The 21,071-nt window shown below is 39.3% G+C and overlaps 1 protein-coding gene across 1 annotated transcript; it reads left to right on the top strand.

Annotated features, from left to right (window-relative positions):
- The first annotated feature begins 7,685 nt into the window (after positions 1-7,685).
- On the top strand, positions 7,686-20,768 carry LOC309386095 (protein NipSnap homolog 3B-like). The gene is made up of 6 exons (XM_081941100.1): positions 7,686-7,950; positions 14,800-15,022; positions 15,829-15,984; positions 17,109-17,258; positions 19,181-19,267; positions 19,351-20,768. Exons 1-6 carry the CDS (start codon positions 7,873-7,875, stop codon positions 19,425-19,427), a joined length of 771 nt encoding a protein of 256 aa, XP_081797226.1. The 5' UTR covers positions 7,686-7,872; the 3' UTR covers positions 19,428-20,768.
- Positions 20,769-21,071: the final 303 nt, after the last annotated feature.

Raw genomic sequence — 21,071 nt, 5'->3', positions numbered from 1 at the left:
GTCATTTCTGCAGAAAAGGCACAGCTCACATTCATTCCGGTACGTTAAACCATTGCTCCCAGAAACAGGGTTGAGGTACAAAATGCAAATCAGTCAAAGGAAATAGTACATACAGATGGGCTGCAAATATTAAGTAAAAATAAGGGACAGTGGTTAAGAAGAAATTTTAATCATCCTTAAATCCATCCCTAACCATCCCTAAAGAACTGTGGAGATTCTCAGTCATTCAGGTCATGGTTGTGCCAAAGGTGCTTTTTCAAGAGGCAACTGTACTTTCTGGTTCTTGGATGAGAAGCAAAATGTCTTCAAAGAAAAACCAGAAAGTCCAGCTGCCTCTTGAAAAAGCACCTAAAGGACTAATTTTTTTGTGATCAGCCCAGGAATGGTGAGGACTCCTGCCTCTGACTTCTCAAAATACTTTTAGAATGCTTTCTTGTGTAAAAGCACTGCCTACAATTTATAAAACCAGCCTGAAATGAATCAAAACTGATACCATTCTAACAACTTTGCTTTTATCAAGTCATTTTCTTTCTTTAATTTAAAACTTACGCATAATATCCTTCCCCATCCTCAATCCAACATATAGATTGTTTGTTTACTTAGCAAATGTGTACGTCATCCAACCTCCAAGGATTCCTGGCAGTATTTTAAATGCAACATACACCCCATTAACAAAGAAGGTGATGTGTATGTATGTGTGTATACACACACACACACACACACATATCAATCAATCAATGTATTCTGGCATGCTTACTTCTAACAGACAGAAGCAGCTAAAAAGAGCTGAGCTGCCAGATCTAAATCAGCATTTTAATATTTTCCAGGGCTCTTGAGCATTTGTATGCCAAGTAAATTGAATAAAATGCCCATGATGTCTAGCTCCAACTGCTCTGAATGCCAGGCCAATATATATTTTTAAAGGACAGCATTGAGTAGATATTCTCATTTGAGATAGCATAGGTGGTTTGAAGCAAGCTCTCTGTACAAGGGGACAGCAGCGATTTTTTTTTTTACATCTCCCTTCCTGTGCTAGACTGTGGATGCAAAACTCTTTTTAACTCCTGGCAATATTGTCACATTAAAAATAGCAAAACCATCTAAGTATATGATACAGTGTAGATATGGCAGAAACAAGAGCTACCAGTACCCTAAAGAACACTTCACCACCACCACCACCCAGTGCCAGCAGCTTCAAAAGAAATAAGTTTATTGTCTATAGTCACCTATTCAATTTTTCATGTATATTTGACGTGTAGTTCTCAAGTCTTTTAGCACATTGTTTGATAGAATTCAAATTGCTACACCAAGCCCCATGACATTCCAATATGCTTGAAAATTCCATTTTAAACAATTTAACAATTTATTTCTGCTAATATAAGCCAAAGACTGACTTAATCTATGATCCTGTTCTTCAGAAATTCCAACCAGATGTCCTGCTGATTATACAAGCAAGAGTTTTGCATCCAACTTGTGCATTTAAAAGGCATGCTGCCTCTGATCCTGGAAATAGCATTTAGCAATCAGGACATTGCAATCAGTAATCCTTTCTTATTGTTCAAGTTGGTTTTTTTATGATATGTCTTTTATATATTTTTTATTATTTTATACTATGATCTTTTATGGTATTTTAAAGTCTGGTTCACTCGACCAGTCTTCCATTTTATATTAAACTTAAGCCTGTACTATAATTCTCATTATCCCCTGCCTATTTTTGAAAACCACGATGCTGAAAGGTACAAGCAGGGAAACTGTTTTAGATGTTCTTTCTTTTTTTTCATAGTGACAAATGTGGGAGAGAACACTTGTGAACCTACCATTAAATTAAAAAAAGTTGTCTGAACAGAGAAAAAGAATTTATTAAAGATGTCTGACTCTCAGCAATTCCTGGCAGCTCACAAATCAGACAAAGAAATTACAATAAAATCAATAAAACGTAAAAAATAAAGATAAATGATGACAAGTGCAGCGAAGCAAGAGGTCTCATTTCCCCTCACAGAAGGCCTGGGCGACGAGTCAGGCCTTCAGAGCTTTCCTAAACAAGAGCAGGGGAAGGGGGCATCCAGATTCCTGGGGGACCCTGGAGCACGCCAACCCTGCAGGATCAAATTGGCCAGGCAGATGTTACGGGAGACAGGCGGTCCCTCAAGTAACCAGGCTTTCTGTCGTGTTATAATTTAATTTGCCAGCTGCTCCCTGCACGGTTCACCAAATCTTGTCATCTTGTTAAGATTTCCATCTTTGCTATTCAAAGAAGCAGCCTTAAAGCAAAGCTGAAGTTGTACTCAGAAGCAACAAGTTACCAGTGAGATGAGAATCCTAAAACTAACAAGATAGAAGCAACATTTAATGAACTACAGAGAAGAACTAGCACAAACATTTATTAAATTTTGTATGCCTAACAAAATACAATCCTGTATAACAACCAAATGCAGGTATTTACTTGTTATTGGAAAGACTGCCACTTTCCCTTTAAATCTGTCAAGCTGATTTGATCTTTTAGGCTTGGTGCTCTGAGTTCCTTCTGTCAGGATCCAGGAAGCTCACTTTCTCTGGTGCAGCACCTGCTCTCTCTGGAAAGAGGTCCCCCCCAAAATCTGGATGACACCCCCCCACCCAACTTGCTGGTGTTTCAAAGGGTTTTGAAAACCTGGCTCTTCTCCGGTCTTCAGAGAGAGTAACTGAATGTCCCTTTAGGTATTGTGGATTGTTTTCCTTCCTCCCGGTCTGATTTTCTCATCCTTGGTGTGTTTACTCCTACTTTTGTCTTACTGTTTTTCTTCTTTTTAATTTTTTATTTCTAGACCACCAGAGTCAGGCATCGTATGAATTCAATAAATTATTATTTATTTATAGACATGAATAACAACAGTAACAACAAAAAAGCTCACACGTCGATAGTTTTCTTCCTCCGTATCCTTCTGGGTTCCTCTCTGCATGCATATGAAATCAAAAATCGTACACTTTAAGTTGTGTCAACATCACATTGTTGATTCAGCTTTGTAAATCTTCCATTATGGTCCCAAACACAGCAGTACTGACAGTGATGGGCATGCCTCAGAGTACTCATGTTGTCAGCCTTACCAGGCAGACCAAACACAAAAGATAACAGAGAAGCTAATTCTAATTTATAGTAAAGCTACATTAACAGAATGTAGTCCAGAGGTGGCATTCAGCAGGTTCTGACCAGTTCTGGAGAACTGGTAGCGGAAATTTTGAGTAGTTCGGAGAACTGGCAAATACCACCTCTGACTGGCCCCACTCCCATCTATTCTCTGCCCCCCCCCCAAGTCCCAGCTGATTGGGAGGAAATTGCAATTTTGCAGTAACCTGGAGTGAGGAGAGAATGAAGCAGTGGGGGGATTCAAATTTTTTTTACTATTGGTTCTGTGGGCATGGCTTGGTGAGTGTGGCATGGCTTGGTGGGTGTGGTGGGTGTGGCAGGGGAAGGATATCTAAAATCTCCATTTCCTCCCGATCAGCTGGGACTTTGAATGGTCACTAAAGGAACTGTTGTAAGTCGAGGACTACCTGTATAGCTGTGTTAATGACACAGCTATTTGAAAATGAAAGGGAATTCTGGGAGTTGAAGTCCACACATCGTAAGAGTTACTAAGGTTCAGAAGCACCTGTATATAGGAATAGAGCTTCACACAATGGAGTCTTTATCTTTTATGAACAATTTGATGAAATTATAATAAAATAAGCAAATTCAAGAGTTTCCCTCTCATCCTTTTTTTAAAATCACATATCCATTCCTACAGAAGTTTCAATCTCTTGTCTAAACAGCAAGAGAGCAATTCCCTCAAGATTAAAAAAAAAAATCAGTGACAAGCTGACCATCAGCTGCAAATCCCAGGCATAAATTAAAATAGCATGGATATTTGCTGCTTATTTACCATAGATAGTTTTATATTCTAGATGTAGACTGTCATTCTTCACATATATGGGCCCCAATCTTGTAAAGAAATTTATATAATTATTTGTATTACTGAATGAAGATTGATGTGAATTTGTTTCATAACTGTGGAAACTGGGACATTTACATTCAAACAGAATTACTGCACTTCTTGTCACGAAAACATATCTTTCTGGATTCCTTTTGTTATTCTAAATGCATGGCCAATGAAATAAAAACATCACCATTGTTACCACCTACGTGTGAACGTAGCTGAAAGCATTTATTTGTAGATGGGCCAATTCTTCATATTATTCTTTTCAAGGCAGGCAGCAACAGTTTTATCTAACATTTTAATAAGGGAACTCCATACAGATCCTATAATTACTTTTATTTGTAGAAGCCAATCTATACAAAGTTAAATTCAGTTGCTCCTAAAAGATATTTTTTTTAAAAAAAGAGTAGTTGTTTAATATTAATATTTAATATAACCTGAAATTTTTGAAAAATCTGTATTGCTGTATACTAATTGCTGCAAGAGAAATTTTGCACAGTAATAATGCAAAATGAGGAACAACTATAAGTAACAATTATAGTCTACTTTTATACTGGCCTTTGCAGCTATTATTTGTTCAATGTATTATATAGCCACACATCTCATCTTATGGTAGGTGGCTTACAATAAAATAAATAAAATGCAAAATGGGGCGGGGGGGGGGGGATAAATGCTGGAACATTATCCCCACAACCTTCACAATGAGGAAGAACATGGCCTTTTCTTATGTTCACATCTTAAACTGGAACATGTTTAATGCACACCCCCTTTACCGACCTCTTAGGAATGGGGTGAGGTTCACGATAGAGAGTTTAATGAGTTTAATATATTTCAGATTCTTATTCTATTTAAGATTTGTATAGTAAATACTGCTAAAGATCAGCATTCTCATGAAAATCCATACGGTTCCAATCCTACTGTTCTTTTATAAAGTTTTGAAGACCTGGCATTTTCTCCAGATGTTTGGGCCAGGATGTTAGGCTAACCCAGTTGTGACTGTTGTGTGTCTATGACTGGAAAGTGTTACTTACCTGGTTGTTATGGGTTATTTATTTCATGAAATTTATTAGACGTCCCTCATCACAGGGCAACTCAATTATTGTTTTAATTCTTCAGTTCTAATCTTTGTACCCCGAGTCACTGCTATGAGGTGGCCAGCCATATAAATTATTGATTTACATAAATAAATAAAGTGTTACAACATTACAGGATTCTTTGTTTTCTCTACCTCCACCCCTTTCTTACTATTTTTCCCTTTAAATTTAACAAAATGCCCTTAGGCCATTCTAGCTTCACCTTAGGTGGAACTCCATCCACAGAACCAAACTCTTATATTCCAATGGCTGATGCCCACTCTTATTTTGACACAGGTTCTGGAAAGAAATCAGATATATTCTGCAATTAGACCGCCACTTAGTTGATACTACTAAAAACAGAAGTAGTGAGTTTATTTCTGGATTATCTTTGCTGAACAGACCTAAAAATAGCCCCCTATGATTTTTCCAGTTACAATTTGAGAAGCATATTTACAGTAGACATTTTAAAAGCCAGCAGCAAAGATGCAATCATTGTGCTACGTTTCGAAGCATTAGCAATGCCTCATTTCAGTTAAAAAATGTGATTAAAAACACAATGGATAGATATAAATATAATTAAATAATACTCTGATTTAAAAAAAATGGCAAAAGTTACAGTGGCATATGGCAATCCATGCTTTATGATTGTGATTCAAATGAAATATTACAGTGAAGATTATGCTAACAAGTTAATTAACCAATTTCTTGGCATAAATGTATAATCCTTTATAAAATGTCCTAAATATATGTAGAAAAAATAAAGAGGCAATAGCAGTAGAACATGAGCAAAATAGTTAAAATTGTGATCCATTTAAGGATTTAGTATTAGGTATTTGTCATATTTATACTAGCCGTCTCTTCCAAAATCCAGTGCCCAGATATCACTGGACTACAATTTCCATTATGCTTACTCAGCATGGTTATAGATAAGGGATTTTATAATGTAACTTCTGTGGAGACAGGATTGTCTTATCAGCCTTTTCCAGGCTAAAATAATCTGCAGTATGACAGCATTTAAAGAACTCCAGGACTTACCAATCAAAACAGTGAAATACAGGCAGAGGAATATAGTTATGCAGTTTTTAATATTCATTGCTGAGGGTGACCAGATTAATTAAAAGTTTTATTTTTCAATTTTGTTTCAGTGTAGCTATTAGATATGATTTCCTCCAGACAAAATACACAATGAACAGAGGAAAAGAAATGTAGTCCTATTATGTATTTTTGATTTTTTTTAACCATTTCATTTCCCACTGGCTAAGCAACACCAGCAGTTTGCCACTTTTGAAGAAATGGAACTGTTTAAGACTGAATTTTCTTGAGCCTTAGTTTACTCCTCACTGAATATAAAATTTAAAGCTGCTTAGTGAGCTTTCCTTCAGCTAGAGCTGAAGATAAAATGTAAGCATCATTTTTCACACTTACATGTGGCCTGCTATGAGTCACCTTAGTATGTTGTATGAATCCAACCACTGCTGGACACTTTACACACTTCTAATGGCTGGATTAAATAAAGGCTTGATGCAAGGTGAGAATCCAACTTCCTTTAAGTTGTTAAATGAGCTAAAATTTCCCAGTTGTTCATGCCAAAGAAAAGCTTATATTGGGTACAATATCATTCCATCAAAGTAAGCAGAAGATGCAAACAGACATTTGGTACTGACTGACATAGTTATCATGACAGTTATCTCAGTAACTCAGTAATATATATATCAGTTGAGACTGTGATTCAAGTAATCACAGCAAAGTTATCTGTGATTACTTTAATCACAGTTTCTCAATCGATCTACATTACTAGTTCAGAGGATACCTTAAACTCAGTGTTTCTCCATTTTGGCAATTCTGAAGTTGTACAGACTTCAACTCCCAGAACTCCCCAGCCAGCATGCTGACTTCTGGATTCTGGGAATTGAACTCCACATTCTCTGATGGGTTGCCAAAGTTGAGAAATATTGCATTGACCCCATCAAAGACTGGGCACCGTACACTTGTCCGAAACTCACCTGTCCAAAGCTGTCTGTGAACCCAGCTGTGTCATCGCCAAAACAATTGGGCTACTAAAGAAATCTGCTGCTTTCAAACAGCAACAGTAGATCAGGGGTGTCCAAACTTGGGAACTTTAAGACTTGTGGACTTCAACTCCCAGAATTCCCCAGCCAGCCGGCTGGGGAATTCTGGGAGTTGAAGTCCACAAGTCTTAAAGTTCCCAAGTTTGGACACCCCTGCAGTAGATGAACGTCTGTAGAGATTCTCAGTCATCCAGGTCATGGTTGTCCCAAAGGTGCTTTTTCAGGAGCCAACTGGACTTTCTTTTTTTTTTTTTTGTAGAAGTTTCACTTCTCATCCGGGAAGCTTCTTCAGCTCTGACAGAACAGTGAGGAATGGAAGGTTTTATATTCCTTGAAGGAAGCTGGTCATTTGCACCCTTAATTTTAGAGGGTCGTTGAAGCACTTGGACTCTTGGAGGTTTATCTGGGTCCTGAATAGTAGCACCTTTGGGACAACAGTATAAGTTCCCATATTTCTTACTAGCAGCGGGAAAAACAGAACGGGGGTGGGAGGGGACCTCTGAATTGAAATGAGAAAAGCTCATTTCTCTCAGTAGGCAAGTACACAGCAGGGCGTGTTAAAAGAGATTTCGGATGTATGAAAGCAAAGGGAAACGGCGACCCAAAGGCGCACCTACCTTTCCGCCGCTCGGAAGAGTCGCCTCCGGATACGGCCGCCCGCCCGCCCCAGTGTCAATGCGTGGTTTTTGGTCTCCTAAGGCCTCCGTAAGTGAAAGAGGAGAATAGTGTGGTGCCCTCTCGTCCTTCAACTTGGGCTCTAGGCGCTTCCTTACCATGTTGGGTCTCCGCGTGGGCTCCGTCCTTGGCCGCCTCTTCAGACGAGCAGCAGCGGCAGACCCTTTCCGCGCCCAGGTAAATCCCCTGGGAAACCCACCTGCCCCCTTTTCGCCGGCTGCGGATCATTAGGTGCTTGTTCCTCGTAGTTATATGTTTCCATATGAGACCTGCTATTCCGGGCTGGGCTGGAGAGGAGGCTACTGGTGGGGAAGGGTTCAGCCCCTCCTCACCCCACCCCGTACCCCTCCCCTTTGCTAAGATGCCCGCACACAAAGCAATAATATGCAGCCTTTAAGATAGGCTGGGATTTGTTATGATTTCAGTTAAGATCCTTTTAGAAGGAAGATAAACTTGCAACTCTTGAGTTTCGCTTTCTCCGAGATGGGTGGGATGCCTTTGCCTCCTTTTGGCTATTGCTCCAAATCCTGCCGGTCCGGCTTCCTCCCAAAATGTGAAGCTTCTCGCTCCCAAAAAAAGATTGCCCAGCAAGCATGTGGCAGCACCAAGGAGCTGGAGCTGGGGTGACCTCAGAAACGTCCAGCCTGGAAGAGGGCAATGGGCAAACAGCTTCCCTAGTATATATAGTCCAGTATTTAGTATACAGATAATCCTCGACTTATGACCACAATTGAGCCCAACATTTCTGCCTTTAAGTGAGATATTTGTTAGGGAGCGTTGCCCCATTTTAGGACCTTTTTTGCCACAGTTAAGTGAATCCCTGCAGTTGATAAGTTAATAACACAATTGTTAAAGTGAACCCGGCTTCCCCATTGATTTTGCTTGCCAGAAGGTTGCAAGTATGAATCAGTTGCCAAGCGTCTGAAGTGTCTGGATTTTGATCATGGGCATCCTACAAAGGTTGTAAGTGTGAAAAACGGCCTTGTCACTTTTTTCAGTGCTGTTATAACTTTCAACAATCACTAAACTGGTAAGTCGAGGTCTACCTGTAATATGATTCTGTATGATAATACTCTCTTGATTCCTTCCTGCCTTCGTCTCTTTACCTACCTCTATATCTGTCTGCTTCCTGGATTTCACTAGGAGTCAAGCCCTTTTGGAAGGAGATTTTAATTTTACAATGTGTTTCCTGTCCTGAAACTTAGATATTTTATTTGTCCCAAGTCCGAACTATTCAGTTCATCAGGAATATTTCCGTAATATTCATTTTTTTAGAGCATCAATAAATGTACTTGAATGTATCACAGTTCAAATAATGTTTTTTTTAAGAACAGTGTGAGTTTAGCCCTATGGAAAAAGCCAAATCACATTTCTGTATTGTTGCTAAGAAAAAAAATGGGCATATTACAAAATTATCAGAACTCGAGCTCAATTTAGCAAAAATTGGGGTGAAAAAACTGCTTGCTCGTTGAAAAATAATTGGGAAACGAACTCTTAAGAACATATAAGTAGAAATTTACAGTGTATAAAAAGAATTGTAGCAGTTTGAATGCATTTTTCTGAAGGGTTCCTGTATATAGAGATGTATAACAAATCAAAGAGGGTCTGATAATAGAGAAAAACAAAATATGGAAACTCTGGAAGAAGTAAATTATCATCTATAAATTACCAGTATAAATCTGATACCATTTTCACTTCTTCTCTGGATGGCCCATTTTTACTGAATCAGTTTTTCTCAAGAGAGTGGCATATGATATCGTTTCTCCCCATGCTATTAAAAAACCATCACTTGGATAACTTTTTTTTCTGCCACAAACGGTTTTAGGAGTACATTTCTAACATAATTTTCTTCTCTTCAGATGATTTTACCAATCCTAGACGATTTCAGATCAAGTATCCTTAAGTCATTAGAAGCATTGGCGGTTTGGTATAATTATGGCACAGGAACTTTGCATAGCCAATGCATTTTTCTGTAACATGTCAGTATGTTTTATGCTTATGCTATGTTGAAAAAACAAATTACCTCTTATATGCTGTATGTGTAGGGATGTCCAGCTGCATCACTGTTAACTTTTGCTGCAAGAGACCTTAATGCCAATGTCTAAATTTTGCTTAGGATTATGAGTATTTGTTTACTTTATAATTTACTATTAATCTCTAGTGATTTCTCCTTACACATAACATTTTTACTGACTGAACATTTTTATTGACATGGCGGAAGTTAAAACTAAGCTGTGCAACTAGACAATGTTTTTTAAAAAGACATCCAGGCTCAAAATACAGGTAGTCCTCAACTTATGACCACAATTGAGCCCAACATTTTTGTTGTTAAGTGAGACATTTAAGTGAATTTTGCCCTATTTTATGATCTTTCTTGCTTCAGTTAAGTGAATCAGTTGATAAGTTAGTAACCTGGCTTCCCCATGCTGAAAATGTTGTAACTGAAAAACAGTCATAAGTCACTTTTTCCAGTGCCATTGTAACTTTGGCCACTAAGTGTACTGTTGCAAGTTGAGGACTATCTGTAAAACAAATCTCTGCAACATTAGCAGTACATTTTGAGTTTCATAATACGAAAGAGGTGTGAGGGAAAATGGAATGATTTTTGATTGAACTGAGATTTCAAATATATGTGTGTATTAATTTCTAGGTGACTTTGAAGAAATGTTACCTAGGAAAAATGCAGCGCTTTTGTCTGGGGCTTGAAGTGTACGGCTTGGAAAACATGTTATGAACTAACGCCAGAGATGAGCAGTGGTGCGGGAAGCTATGAGAAATGCACTGTTGGTTCCTAAATGAAACAAATTATAATATTTTACCATGGACTGCAGGCATGCACATCTTTTGCTGTGCTTCTAGTTATTGATTTGCACACACATTTTTGAACTGTGTTAGAAATCTTGCACTTCCTTGGAAGATATCAGTGCTTTTTCTGTTGAAAAATTAGTAAAGGAGGAAAACGTTCCTGAAAGACAGTGCCACAAATCTCAATGTTTTCGGCCCTGTACACCCAGAATATTATTTATTCAGGCTTCTATGCCACTCCAGTCCAAAGAATATTAGATGTATGCATATTTTATAAAATAAAATAAAGCAGTTGTAGATTCTCATGTAAATTGATGTAGAAAGAACTCCTATTTATAGGGTATGTGAAACGTGTTGATTTCTTTAACTGTCGATAATTGTCTAACTTCACAAAATGTTAAAACTGCAATACAGTTTGATTTGGGTTTATCATGTTGTGCATACCACACTAGTACAGTCTGTAATCCATATGGTAGTTTATGGATACTGTAATGTATATAATGACATCATGGAACATCATGACAAGGAGATAGTGCTGTGAATCACTTTAACACTGTGCAGATATAAGGTATCTGAGTTATTTTCAGCCAGTCGTTCAGTTACTTAAGTTAGTTGAGACAAAATGTGTTTTACTTAGCAAGCTTTGTGTTGTAAGGCAGTCTTGACCTTCAAAGTAAAGTGATCCTGGTCTAGACAACAGATTTCTTAAGAAAATGTCAACTATAGTTGCTAGTGAAACCTCAGGAAAACTGTTGTCTAGACCACAGTCGCTCAACCCTGAGGCCCAGTGTTGGCCAACTCCTGTATATTTGTGTTGTAAGTTTCTTCCAATGCATGCTCCGAAAAAAGTTACTTAGCAAGCTTTGCGGATTGCAGCATGGTTTTGTAGGACACATTTGTGCAGTGTTGCAACCAGCTTGATGACCGGGGAATTCTGGGAATTAAAGTCTATACATCTTCAAGTTGCCGAAGTTGAGAAATAACTACCCTTGAGCCTTTAATATGTACACCCCAGTGTAACAGTGCGGAGAAAAAGGACAGCATGGTTTCTCACATTTCATCCCTGATTCAGTGGTGGGATTCAAAAATTTTGACTACCAGTTCTGTGGGCATGGCGTGGTTGGTGGGCGTGGTAGGGGAAGGATACTGCAAAATCCTCATTCCCTCCCCACTCCTGGGGGAAGGATACTACAAAATCCCCATTCCAACCCCACTCCAGGGCAAGTATACAGTAAAATCCCCATTCCCTCCCCACCCCATTAACCTGCTTTCCAGCCCCGTTCTCCTTTGCGGGGCAACAGAAGAAGACTCAGCTAATCAGCTGGGACCTCCAATCAGCTGGGACCCTGCAGCAGAGCCAGCCAGAGTAGTTGCCAGTTCTCTAAACTGCTCAAAATTTCCGCTACTGGTTCGCCAGAACCGGTCAGAACTGGCTGAATATCACCTCTGCCCTGCTTCCAGGTGGGGAAGCAATAGCTGCACACTAGGAAAAATGTTTCCCATTAAAATAACTAACAGACAGTCAATTATTAAGTTATTGACAAGATATGTCATAAGACCATCCCAAGAAGTTATTTACTAGGATCCCTTTCTTAAAAAAGTATATCTGGCCAGGAGCAATTGATTTAGAACCAAATCCCTGATAAAATGTGCTGCCGAGGCTTCACCAGGTGCTTTTGTTTATACCCCCTGTCATTTCTAGTATAAAAAGGTAGCAAAAGCCCCCCACCCCAACAGTTTGAACCTCACCATAGACCTAAAATCCTAAGAGAGTACTGTGCAACTCCTAGACCCCCACTGGATTCTTCTGCTGCCATTTCCAGGGTTTCTGCAAGTTGAAGAGATGGATTGGCATATGTTTTTGTTTCAAATACTCTTAATACTCTTAAAGTCATTTTCAGCATTTCACCCTGGTTTTAGCCGATGGTCTCTGGATCCTAATTAGCTCCTGGCTTGCCATTGATATGGCAACAGAATGCATGAGCCCAGGCAATTGGTTTATTCAATAAAACGGGTATCAAACTGGCGGCCCGCAGATCAGATGCATCATCCGCAGGCCACGCCCACCCTGGCTCCGCAAAGGCAAAAAATGTTGCGATACGTCACCTGACATCACGTGATACGATCGAGTTTGTCACCTGTGCAATAAACTATGCATGAGCTAATCATGTGAAGCAATTCAGTATATTTTCGTGGATAGCCCTTTCTCACTGTGATTGTTTTGAATGTCACGTTATGCATGCTACTTCTGAAAGCATAAATGTTAGGTCTTGACAAATAGAAAACCTCTGCATATTGTTGTTTCTGATTCTGAGCTCATTGATGTGTGCCTCTTCCACTTTCTGTATGTATTTTAGGGCTTGAAAAAAGTATTTGGAAAGTCTGTTCTGACCCCCCCCCCCTCCACGCCTGTGAATAAACCAGAACACAGGCTTGGCTGTTTGCCACTGTTTAATTACTAAGATAACGAATCCTTTGGCTGAGGGCCCAGACAACTCACGTTCAATAGAGCAACCCAGATAATTCAAAAGAAGCAACGCAGATAGTCCAAAGAACAGACCCGGCTAGAATACAGAGATAGATTTTCTTCACTACTAATTTGAATGGTTGTTTCCTGCAAATGCCCCCGCCCAACACCTCACCTATAATCTCTCTTGGGAGGGGCCAATCCACAACCACCTGTACTTAATCATCTTCTGTGAATCTGCCTATGAAGTTGCTGCTTCTGTTTCTCAGCCCTTCTCAATCTAGCATCAGGGACAAACTGCCTTTGATCCTCCCCACTGCTCCATGCCTCAGGCGCCTCCTGGTGGTCAACCAGCCTCTCTGGTCCCTGCTCTGAGTCTGAACCCTGCCCAGGGTCCTCCACATCGTCCAGGGCAGACTCATATGGTTCCTTGCTATCCGAGTCCATCAGCAGCTCACCCGGATCCTGCTGGGCCACAACAGCTTCAGATGTTAGACAGCAGCATCACCTCTCTGCCCTTTGTCAAAGCAGCCCGATTTTTTTTCAAGTCTTCCTGAGAGCTTGAAAAAAAGAAGAAGAAAAATGCGAGTGCTTTAAGAATTGCTTTGAAGATTCTTAATATGTTTTTAAAAGCTGCTTTGGAGATTTCAAGCTTTAAAAAAAATCCTTAAAGCATCAGCATCTTTTTTTTTCCAGATTTAGGCATAAGCTTGAAAAAAATCAGGTTGCTCTAATGAAAGATTGAACAGAGTCTGAAGCACTATCTACTTTTGGAAGTGCATCCTTTGTGAATATGACACTTATATAAGAAAATCTGGAACTAACAATTTCTTCTCTGGGAACAATTGAGGGCACTATTGTAACTCTCAGTGGTAGACCAAAGTTTCCTTAGGGCACCATCACTTCTGTATCTTTTTATGAGCTCTTGTGTATTACTGAAAATGTTCTGCCGTAATGCCATCTCCAATTCAGGTTCAGGAAGCTGTTGCTTAACCAGATATTTAATTACAGAAATCCCCCCTTGTGAACTTCCAGAGCATTTTTTCCATGCATAATACCTCCTCCTTTATAATGGATTTTGGGAATCTAGAAAGATACAGATCGTTACATTGAGTTATCTCTTTCTCAGTTTTTTCTTACTTCCTCTCTCTACACCTCTTCAAGATGAATAGCATTATAAGTGAAACTTATTTTACAGTAAAACTTGTATTTGCCCCCGATAAATTACAAGTAGTCCTCAACGTACAACAGTTCAAAGTTACACTGGAAAAAGTGGCTTATGGCTGTTTTTCATACAACAAGGATTGCAGTATCCCCACAGTAATGTGATCAAAATTCAGATGCTTGGAACTGATATTTATGATGGTTCTAGTGTCCCAGAGTCATGGGATCACCTTTTGTGACCATCTGACAAGCAAAGTCAATTGTGGAATCCAGATTCACTTAACAACTGTATTACTAACTTAAGAACTGCAGTGATTCACTTAACAATTGTGGAAAGAAAAGTCATAAAATGTGGCCAAACTCCCTTAACAAATGTCTTCCGTAGCAACATAATTTGGGAGCTGAATTGTGGTCGTAGGTCGAGGACTACCTGTATTGTTAAAATGCAAAGCTTAAACATGAATGAAGCTTTAGCATTTTATTTATTAAAAATCCCAGGTAGTATCTCACTGATCAAAATATATATACACTGATTACAAACCTAGAAACTATCATTTCCACTATTTGTTTTTATGCTTTTGTCTCTAAAGCCAAATGTGTTTCAAGCTTGTTCATCTTTTGCTACGGGACCCAGACAGGAAGTTGGCACTGTCTATGAACTTCGTACTTATGACATTAAGCCAGCAAAGACAAAGGAGTTTCTTGAATTGGTCAATAAATCTATTAAGATTCGTATGGTTCACTCACCGATGATTGGATTCTGGACAGCTGAATTTGGGGCAATGAATAAAGCATTTCATATTTGGAAATACGGTATGAATTGCATGGTGGTGTTTCAAAGAGGTTGAATGTGCCTTTTTAAAAGTTATTTCTATGAAGTTTGTCACCAGGTTATATGGTTACCATCCAGTGGTGGTATTCTGCCAGTTTGGGTGAACTGGTAGCGGTGGTAGCTGGAGGCTCCGCCCACCCACCCCGACATAATGCGCAACCTTCTGCACACTTGAGCCCACTCACATTTGCAAACTGGTAGTAAAGTTAAGTGAATCACATCACTGTTACTATCCCAGGGTTACAAATAACAAGGTCCAAAAAGGTTTCAAGACCTCTGGGATTAATGAAGCTAGTTTAGATGCATTGTTTTGTTAACTAAGTAATAGAAAAAGAAGTATTCATCCTACTGCCTGCCAATGCACATCAAATTGCCTGCCAATAGAAAAGTTGGTAATGGACATTTTCACTGCTGCCTGGAAAATTCTGAGTCATCAAGGCTCACATAACTGCTAAAGGAGGTCCCAGTCTTTCTCTTCATCAGCTGGAGTCCCTGACATTTGCTGAAACCATTTGGAGTTTAATTCACAATTTTCATAAGTATTGGGATTATGCAACAGTGCATGGCCCAGCAATACAGCATGTGAGCTTCTTGAAGAGAAAATAGGATGGGCCAGACTGTACATTCCGAGGCTGCATTGGAGAACATTTTGTTCTCTAATAGTAATATTAAGTTAAAACTTTTTTAAATTAAATATTAATTTATTTCTCTATAGTTTTGTGCACTTATCATGGAAGCAAATGTGACATGGCTGTAAGAAGTTCAATCTCTCTTTTTCCATTCACAGATAACTTTGCACACAGAGCAGCTGTACGGAAAGCTGTAATCAATGATAAAGAATGGCAGGAAAAACTAGCGGCAATTCTTCCACTTCTGGATAAGCAGCATATGGAAATTGCTTACATGGTCCCCTGGTGTGAGTTGGGAACCCCACCAAAAGAAGGTCAATTCTGTTGCTCCTCAACCTGCTGCCCTGATTTTGTAGGCAGTGAAAGGAATTCCTCAAAAACTCAGAAATTGTTTGAGGAGATGGTTCAGAATCACACACGTTCACTAAAATTATGCCGCACACTTGATTAGTAATATTCATTAGTTTCTTATAGAGGAATAAGGGGAGGAGCCAAGATTAGCAGCTGCTGAAATAAGCTTGTAGAAGTTTATTTCAGAAGCTGCTTTACCATTTGCAACAGGTCTTGCCACTTCTGGTTTAACTTGATACCCCCAAAACGGCTCCCACAGGCAAAAAAAAGAACCCAAACCATCCCTAGTTATGTTACTGAAACCCATAAATCTTACTGAGGTAATAAGCTTTAGCTCCTTTTCTTTTTCACAAGCTGTTTTCCCCCCATCCTTGCCTCTAACCATCCTGTAAGGATGGTAACATATGCTCAAAAAAAACCCATAAGCTACTGTTGGAAACCAAATTAGGCATTGTGATATTTGCACTACTTTCCACAGCTGTGGACTGAAACCAAAACAATACTTCAAAATATTCATTCTTTTAATGTCATTTTAAAAGGTATCATATTTTCCAAGTCCTTATTTATATTTGTGTGTGTGAGAGAGAAATTACTGTGTCTATTGCTGTCTCTTAAAATGATTTCATGCATTGGTAAAATGGTTTTTTTTAAAGTGGTCAAATTATACAATACAATAGTAGAGTTGGAAGGGACCTTGGAGGTCTTCTAGTCCAACCCCCTGCCTAGGCAGGAAACCCTATACCGTTTCAGACAAATAGCTATCCAACATCTTCTTAAAGACTTCCAGTGTTGGGGCATTCACAACTTCTGGAGGCAAGCTGTTCCACTGATTAATTGTGGAATATAATTAATTATATTTCAATCTCTTCTGTTTGAGACAGGCATGGGATATGTGGACTGATGGGCATACCTACACAAATAGAATTCTGAATTCTGAATTGAAAGTAAACATGCATAGATTTAAAGCAAAAAGTGAAATGAAATTGAATTTAGATCAGTGATGAAGATATATGTACTGTAAGAAATGAGTTGCTTGTTTTTGTCACACTGCCTATAATAACCTGAAAATGTTTTTCTTCTCTCCTAGGAGTTTATGAGTTGGTGACTTATCAGCTGAAACCAGGTGGTCCAGCTTTATGGGGAAATTCATTCAAAGCAGCTATTGATGCACATGTTAGCAAAGGCTATGCAAAACTGATTGGCTTTTTCCACACAGAATATGGATTTCTTAATACAGGTGCAGGCTCAAAATTTTTCTTATTTCAAATACAAAATTATGCTCCAATATATATATTTTACATTCCTATGATTAATAACTTCACACATGCTCAGATATCTGTCCAGTATAGCACAGGAACGAGAAAAAAAGGATCAGTTTGGTCCAAATTTAGTCATATTTAAAAGATAAAATTTTTGAAATATTATTTTTGTTTTGCCCTTTAAACAAGTTCTGGTCATAGCAAATGACAATGCATCCGTTATATCATTGTAGTATTGAAAGCAGAATCCCCACTTCTAGTATCCTAAGAATATTGTCTAAGTATTTGGAAAAAATCTAGGAGTACAACTGCCTTACAGTGAGCCAGACTGTTGATTCATCTATTTCATGTCTACGCTAATTGGCAGTGGCTTTCTGAAGTTTTGGAAAAAGTTTACCCACTTTTGGGGGGTAAATGCCTGGACTATACCTGAAATTTTAGAACACAGAACATGGGATACAGTTATTTAACTCTAGAACAGGGGTGGCCATCTTTGCAACTTTACAACTAGTGAACTTCATTTCCCAGAATTCCCCAGCAATGCTGACAGGGGAATTTTGGGAGTTGAAGTCCTCAAGTCTTAAACGTTGCCAAGGTTGGACATCCTTGCTCTAGAACAGGGGTCGGCAAACTTAAACACTCAAAGAGCCATTTGGACCTGTTTCCCACAGAAAACATCAGGAGCCACAAAGGTCCTAACCGGAAGCCCCCTGTTGAATTCTGGAGCTGACCAGAAGTTAAGTTCCCCCACCATAGTGTCTCCTCCTAGTGCGGTGTACTTTTTCCTCTACCTGTCATAACTGAAAGCCCTATCAATTGTGGAGACAACTGGAAAACCCTCCCCTTTCCATAGTCTTCTCCTTGCGCACTGGGCTTCTCTCCCCCCTCCCCCCCACTGGAAGCTCCTCTCAAAATTGTGGCGCCGACCAGTAACGGAGCCGCAGCTGAGGGAGGAAAGAGCCATATGCAGCTCCATAGCCGCAGTTTGATGACCCCTGCTCTAGAACAACACCGTACCTCTATATCAGTGATGGCAAACCTATGGCATGCGTGCCACAGGTGGCACACGGAGCCATTTGTCAGGGCACATGAGGCACTGCCCTGTCAGCGCTGGCCAGCCAAGTTCACCTTTTTAAAGGCATTTTTTGCCCTCCCTAGGCTCCAGAGCCTTTATAGGAGCCTGGGGAGGGTGAAAAGAGCCTTCCCCGGAGGCCCTCCGAAGGCTTCATGAGCTTCCATGAAGCCTCCGGAGCACAAAAAAACAGCCTTGCGGGCAAACCAGAAGTTCGGGAACGGACTTCCGGTTTGCTCGGAGGGTCATTTTGACTGCTCCGGAGACTTCAGGGAAGTGTCCTGAAGGTCCCTCAAGCCTTCAGAGCGCTCAAAACGACCCTCCGAGCAAACCGGAAGTCACTCCTGGTTTGCTCAGAGGTTCGTTTTGACTGCTCCGGAGGCTTCAGGGAAGCGTCCTGAAGGTCCCTGAAGCCTCCAGAGGGCTTCCGGGGAGGGGGGGCTGTTTTTGCCCCCCCCCCAGGCTCCTATAAAGCCTCTGGAGTCTGGGGAGGGCAAAAATGGGGGGAGCGCCTGTAGTGCACACATGCGCACTGGGGGGTCGCACATTGCATTGTGGGTGCGGAACGCCTGCACACTACCCCCCTGCGTTCCCCCCCCTTATGGCACGCGAGCCAAAAAAGGTTCGCCATCGCTGCTCTATATCATATCTGATATACTTAGTTTTCCATATCTCTGTGAGTAGCTTGGTCTTTTATAGAATTGTACAGACACAGTCTCGGGGGCAAGAAATTGTTTGTGGACATTGGAACTTGAATGTCATAATTTTTTCTATTGATGTGCATGCACATCTTGTGCTAGTACTGTGTTCTTGCTTTTACTTTCACAGTTCATGTGCTTTGGTGGTTTGAGAATCCAGACATCCGGGCAGCTGGGAGGCATATGGCCCATGAAGATGCCAGAGTTGTAGCAGCTGGTAAGATATTACTGTGTATCTTGTAATGTCTATCAATGCTTTTTTATAAGTTTGAGAGAGTGTATTTTAATTCTTATTTTCAGTTCGGGAGAATATTCGGTTCTTGGAAACCCAGCAAAACATGCTCCTGATTCCTGCATCGTTTTCACCTTTGAAGTAGTTTTATTCCAGTTGAACGACATCACATAAAAAATCATTTTCTGCAATCCTCATCTATAGTTTTCATTCATAAAGGCAGGTTGAGGGGTAGTTTTGAGTAATCATTATTTGTGGAAAGTCATGTTACCTTCTCAAATACTGTAGATTTTTCTAATCATCTGCATAAACATAGATTCAAATTATGAGTAAATAAGGACTTAGTACAGAATATTTGTACTGAAATGTTTAGACCGGAGAATTAAAAAATGGAGGATATGTCTAAAATAATAATTTCATAATGGTGTTACTCATATTTAAATATCTTAACTTATAAATAAAACTAAAAACTAATTATTAAATATAATAACCTAAAAATAAAAAGTTGATGTCATTTATATTATTTAATCAGGAAAGTCTCATGATTAATGTATAGATTGCAGTGAGAGCAAGAGAATGAAATTTCACTTATTACAGCTGAAATATATTTACCGTATTTATTCTTGAATATTTGGTGATGGAGCTGAACTTTTTATGGTATTTATCATTGCATTAGGTTTGAGACTGTTAAATGTGAAATTAAATAGATTTTCTGGATTGTGTGTATGCAATTCTATCATTTCCTATCCTGCCACTTGGCAATTCCACTCATTCTGTTTGTATTACATATCTCTGCAGACTTTTTAAATGGCAGATTGTAGATTCCATATTCTATCCTTTAAAATTCTAAAGGGTATGATGTTCTTCAATCTAAATAAAATCATGAGCACATTGCAGAATTTTTAATGGATTACATAAAATATTTTACAACCCAGAATTAATTCTAATTCTTATCTTTGGTTGAAAACTGAACTTGAATTGATTCTTCCAGTCATCTTTACTACCATGTGTACTTTTGTGACAATAAACATGAATGGCCCTTTTGTCTAAATTGATATGTCAGTCTAGACTATGCACCTGCTTTACATTAGAAATAATAATCCATAAACCTGAAAAAGGGCTACAACTGAACCATTTTATTTTCATTCCTCTTCCTCTTAATGTTTTAATTCAATCAGTCTTTGATTCTGCAGTTCCATAAGTTTGAAAACATAAAGCAAAGGCATGCGAGAATCGTGACTTTTAATTCTGCATCTGTGCTCCTCCTGGTTCTGTTCAGATGAGTTGTACAATTCCAATTCCTCCAAATTTGAAGTCCAACCACATCTGAAGGACATCCAGTAGAAGGCTGCCAGATCTCAATAAAGCATGTCACTCTTTGAAGCCCTTTGTCTCATTTTGCCTTAGCCTGAATGTATAAACACAGGGTGATTTGCTATGTGCTGCTGTGTAGGTGAGCCAAAATAAAGATAAGTACTTAAATGTGGATTCACCTTTTCGTGATTTTATCTTTATACTGTAACGTCTCAGTCATACAGTGCATAATCCCCCCCCTTGTCGTCGTCCCCCACGCAATAGTAAAATTCCAGTTTTCAGTTCAGTATCAGAACACCTAAGACAGTACGGTATTCACAAAATAGGCATTTCTACCACTCTGTGGTAGTTCTCCCAGAAGCTCCAGGAAGAAATTTTAATTGAGGATCTATAGTATAATGAGTAAATAATGCTGTTAAGTAATAATTCTTAAGCCAGAAATCCCACTGAGAACTCCCACTTTCCCCCACGTGTA

The sequence above is a fragment of the Natrix helvetica genome, assembly GCF_964273705.1.
Source record: "Natrix helvetica genome assembly, chromosome: 2".
In the NCBI taxonomy this organism is placed as follows: domain Eukaryota; kingdom Metazoa; phylum Chordata; class Lepidosauria; order Squamata; family Natricidae; genus Natrix; species Natrix helvetica.
The sequence above is the reverse complement of the archived record's forward strand: the minus strand, read 5'-3'. Positions and strand labels throughout refer to the sequence as shown.

What these genes read in the sequence shown, in the direction of transcription:
- LOC309386095 (XM_081941100.1), top strand. Translation starts at nt 7,873, where the DNA reads ATGTTGGGTCTCCGCGTGGGCTCCGTCCTTGGCCGCCTCTTCAGACGA. An exon ending in CAGACCCTTTCCGCGCCCAG is followed by an intron (nt 7,951 to 14,799) that starts GTAAATCCCCTG and finishes TTGTCTCTAAAG; the next exon opens with CCAAATGTGTTTCAAGCTTG. An exon ending in ATTTCATATTTGGAAATACG is followed by an intron (nt 15,023 to 15,828) that starts GTATGAATTGCA and finishes TTCCATTCACAG; the next exon opens with ATAACTTTGCACACAGAGCA.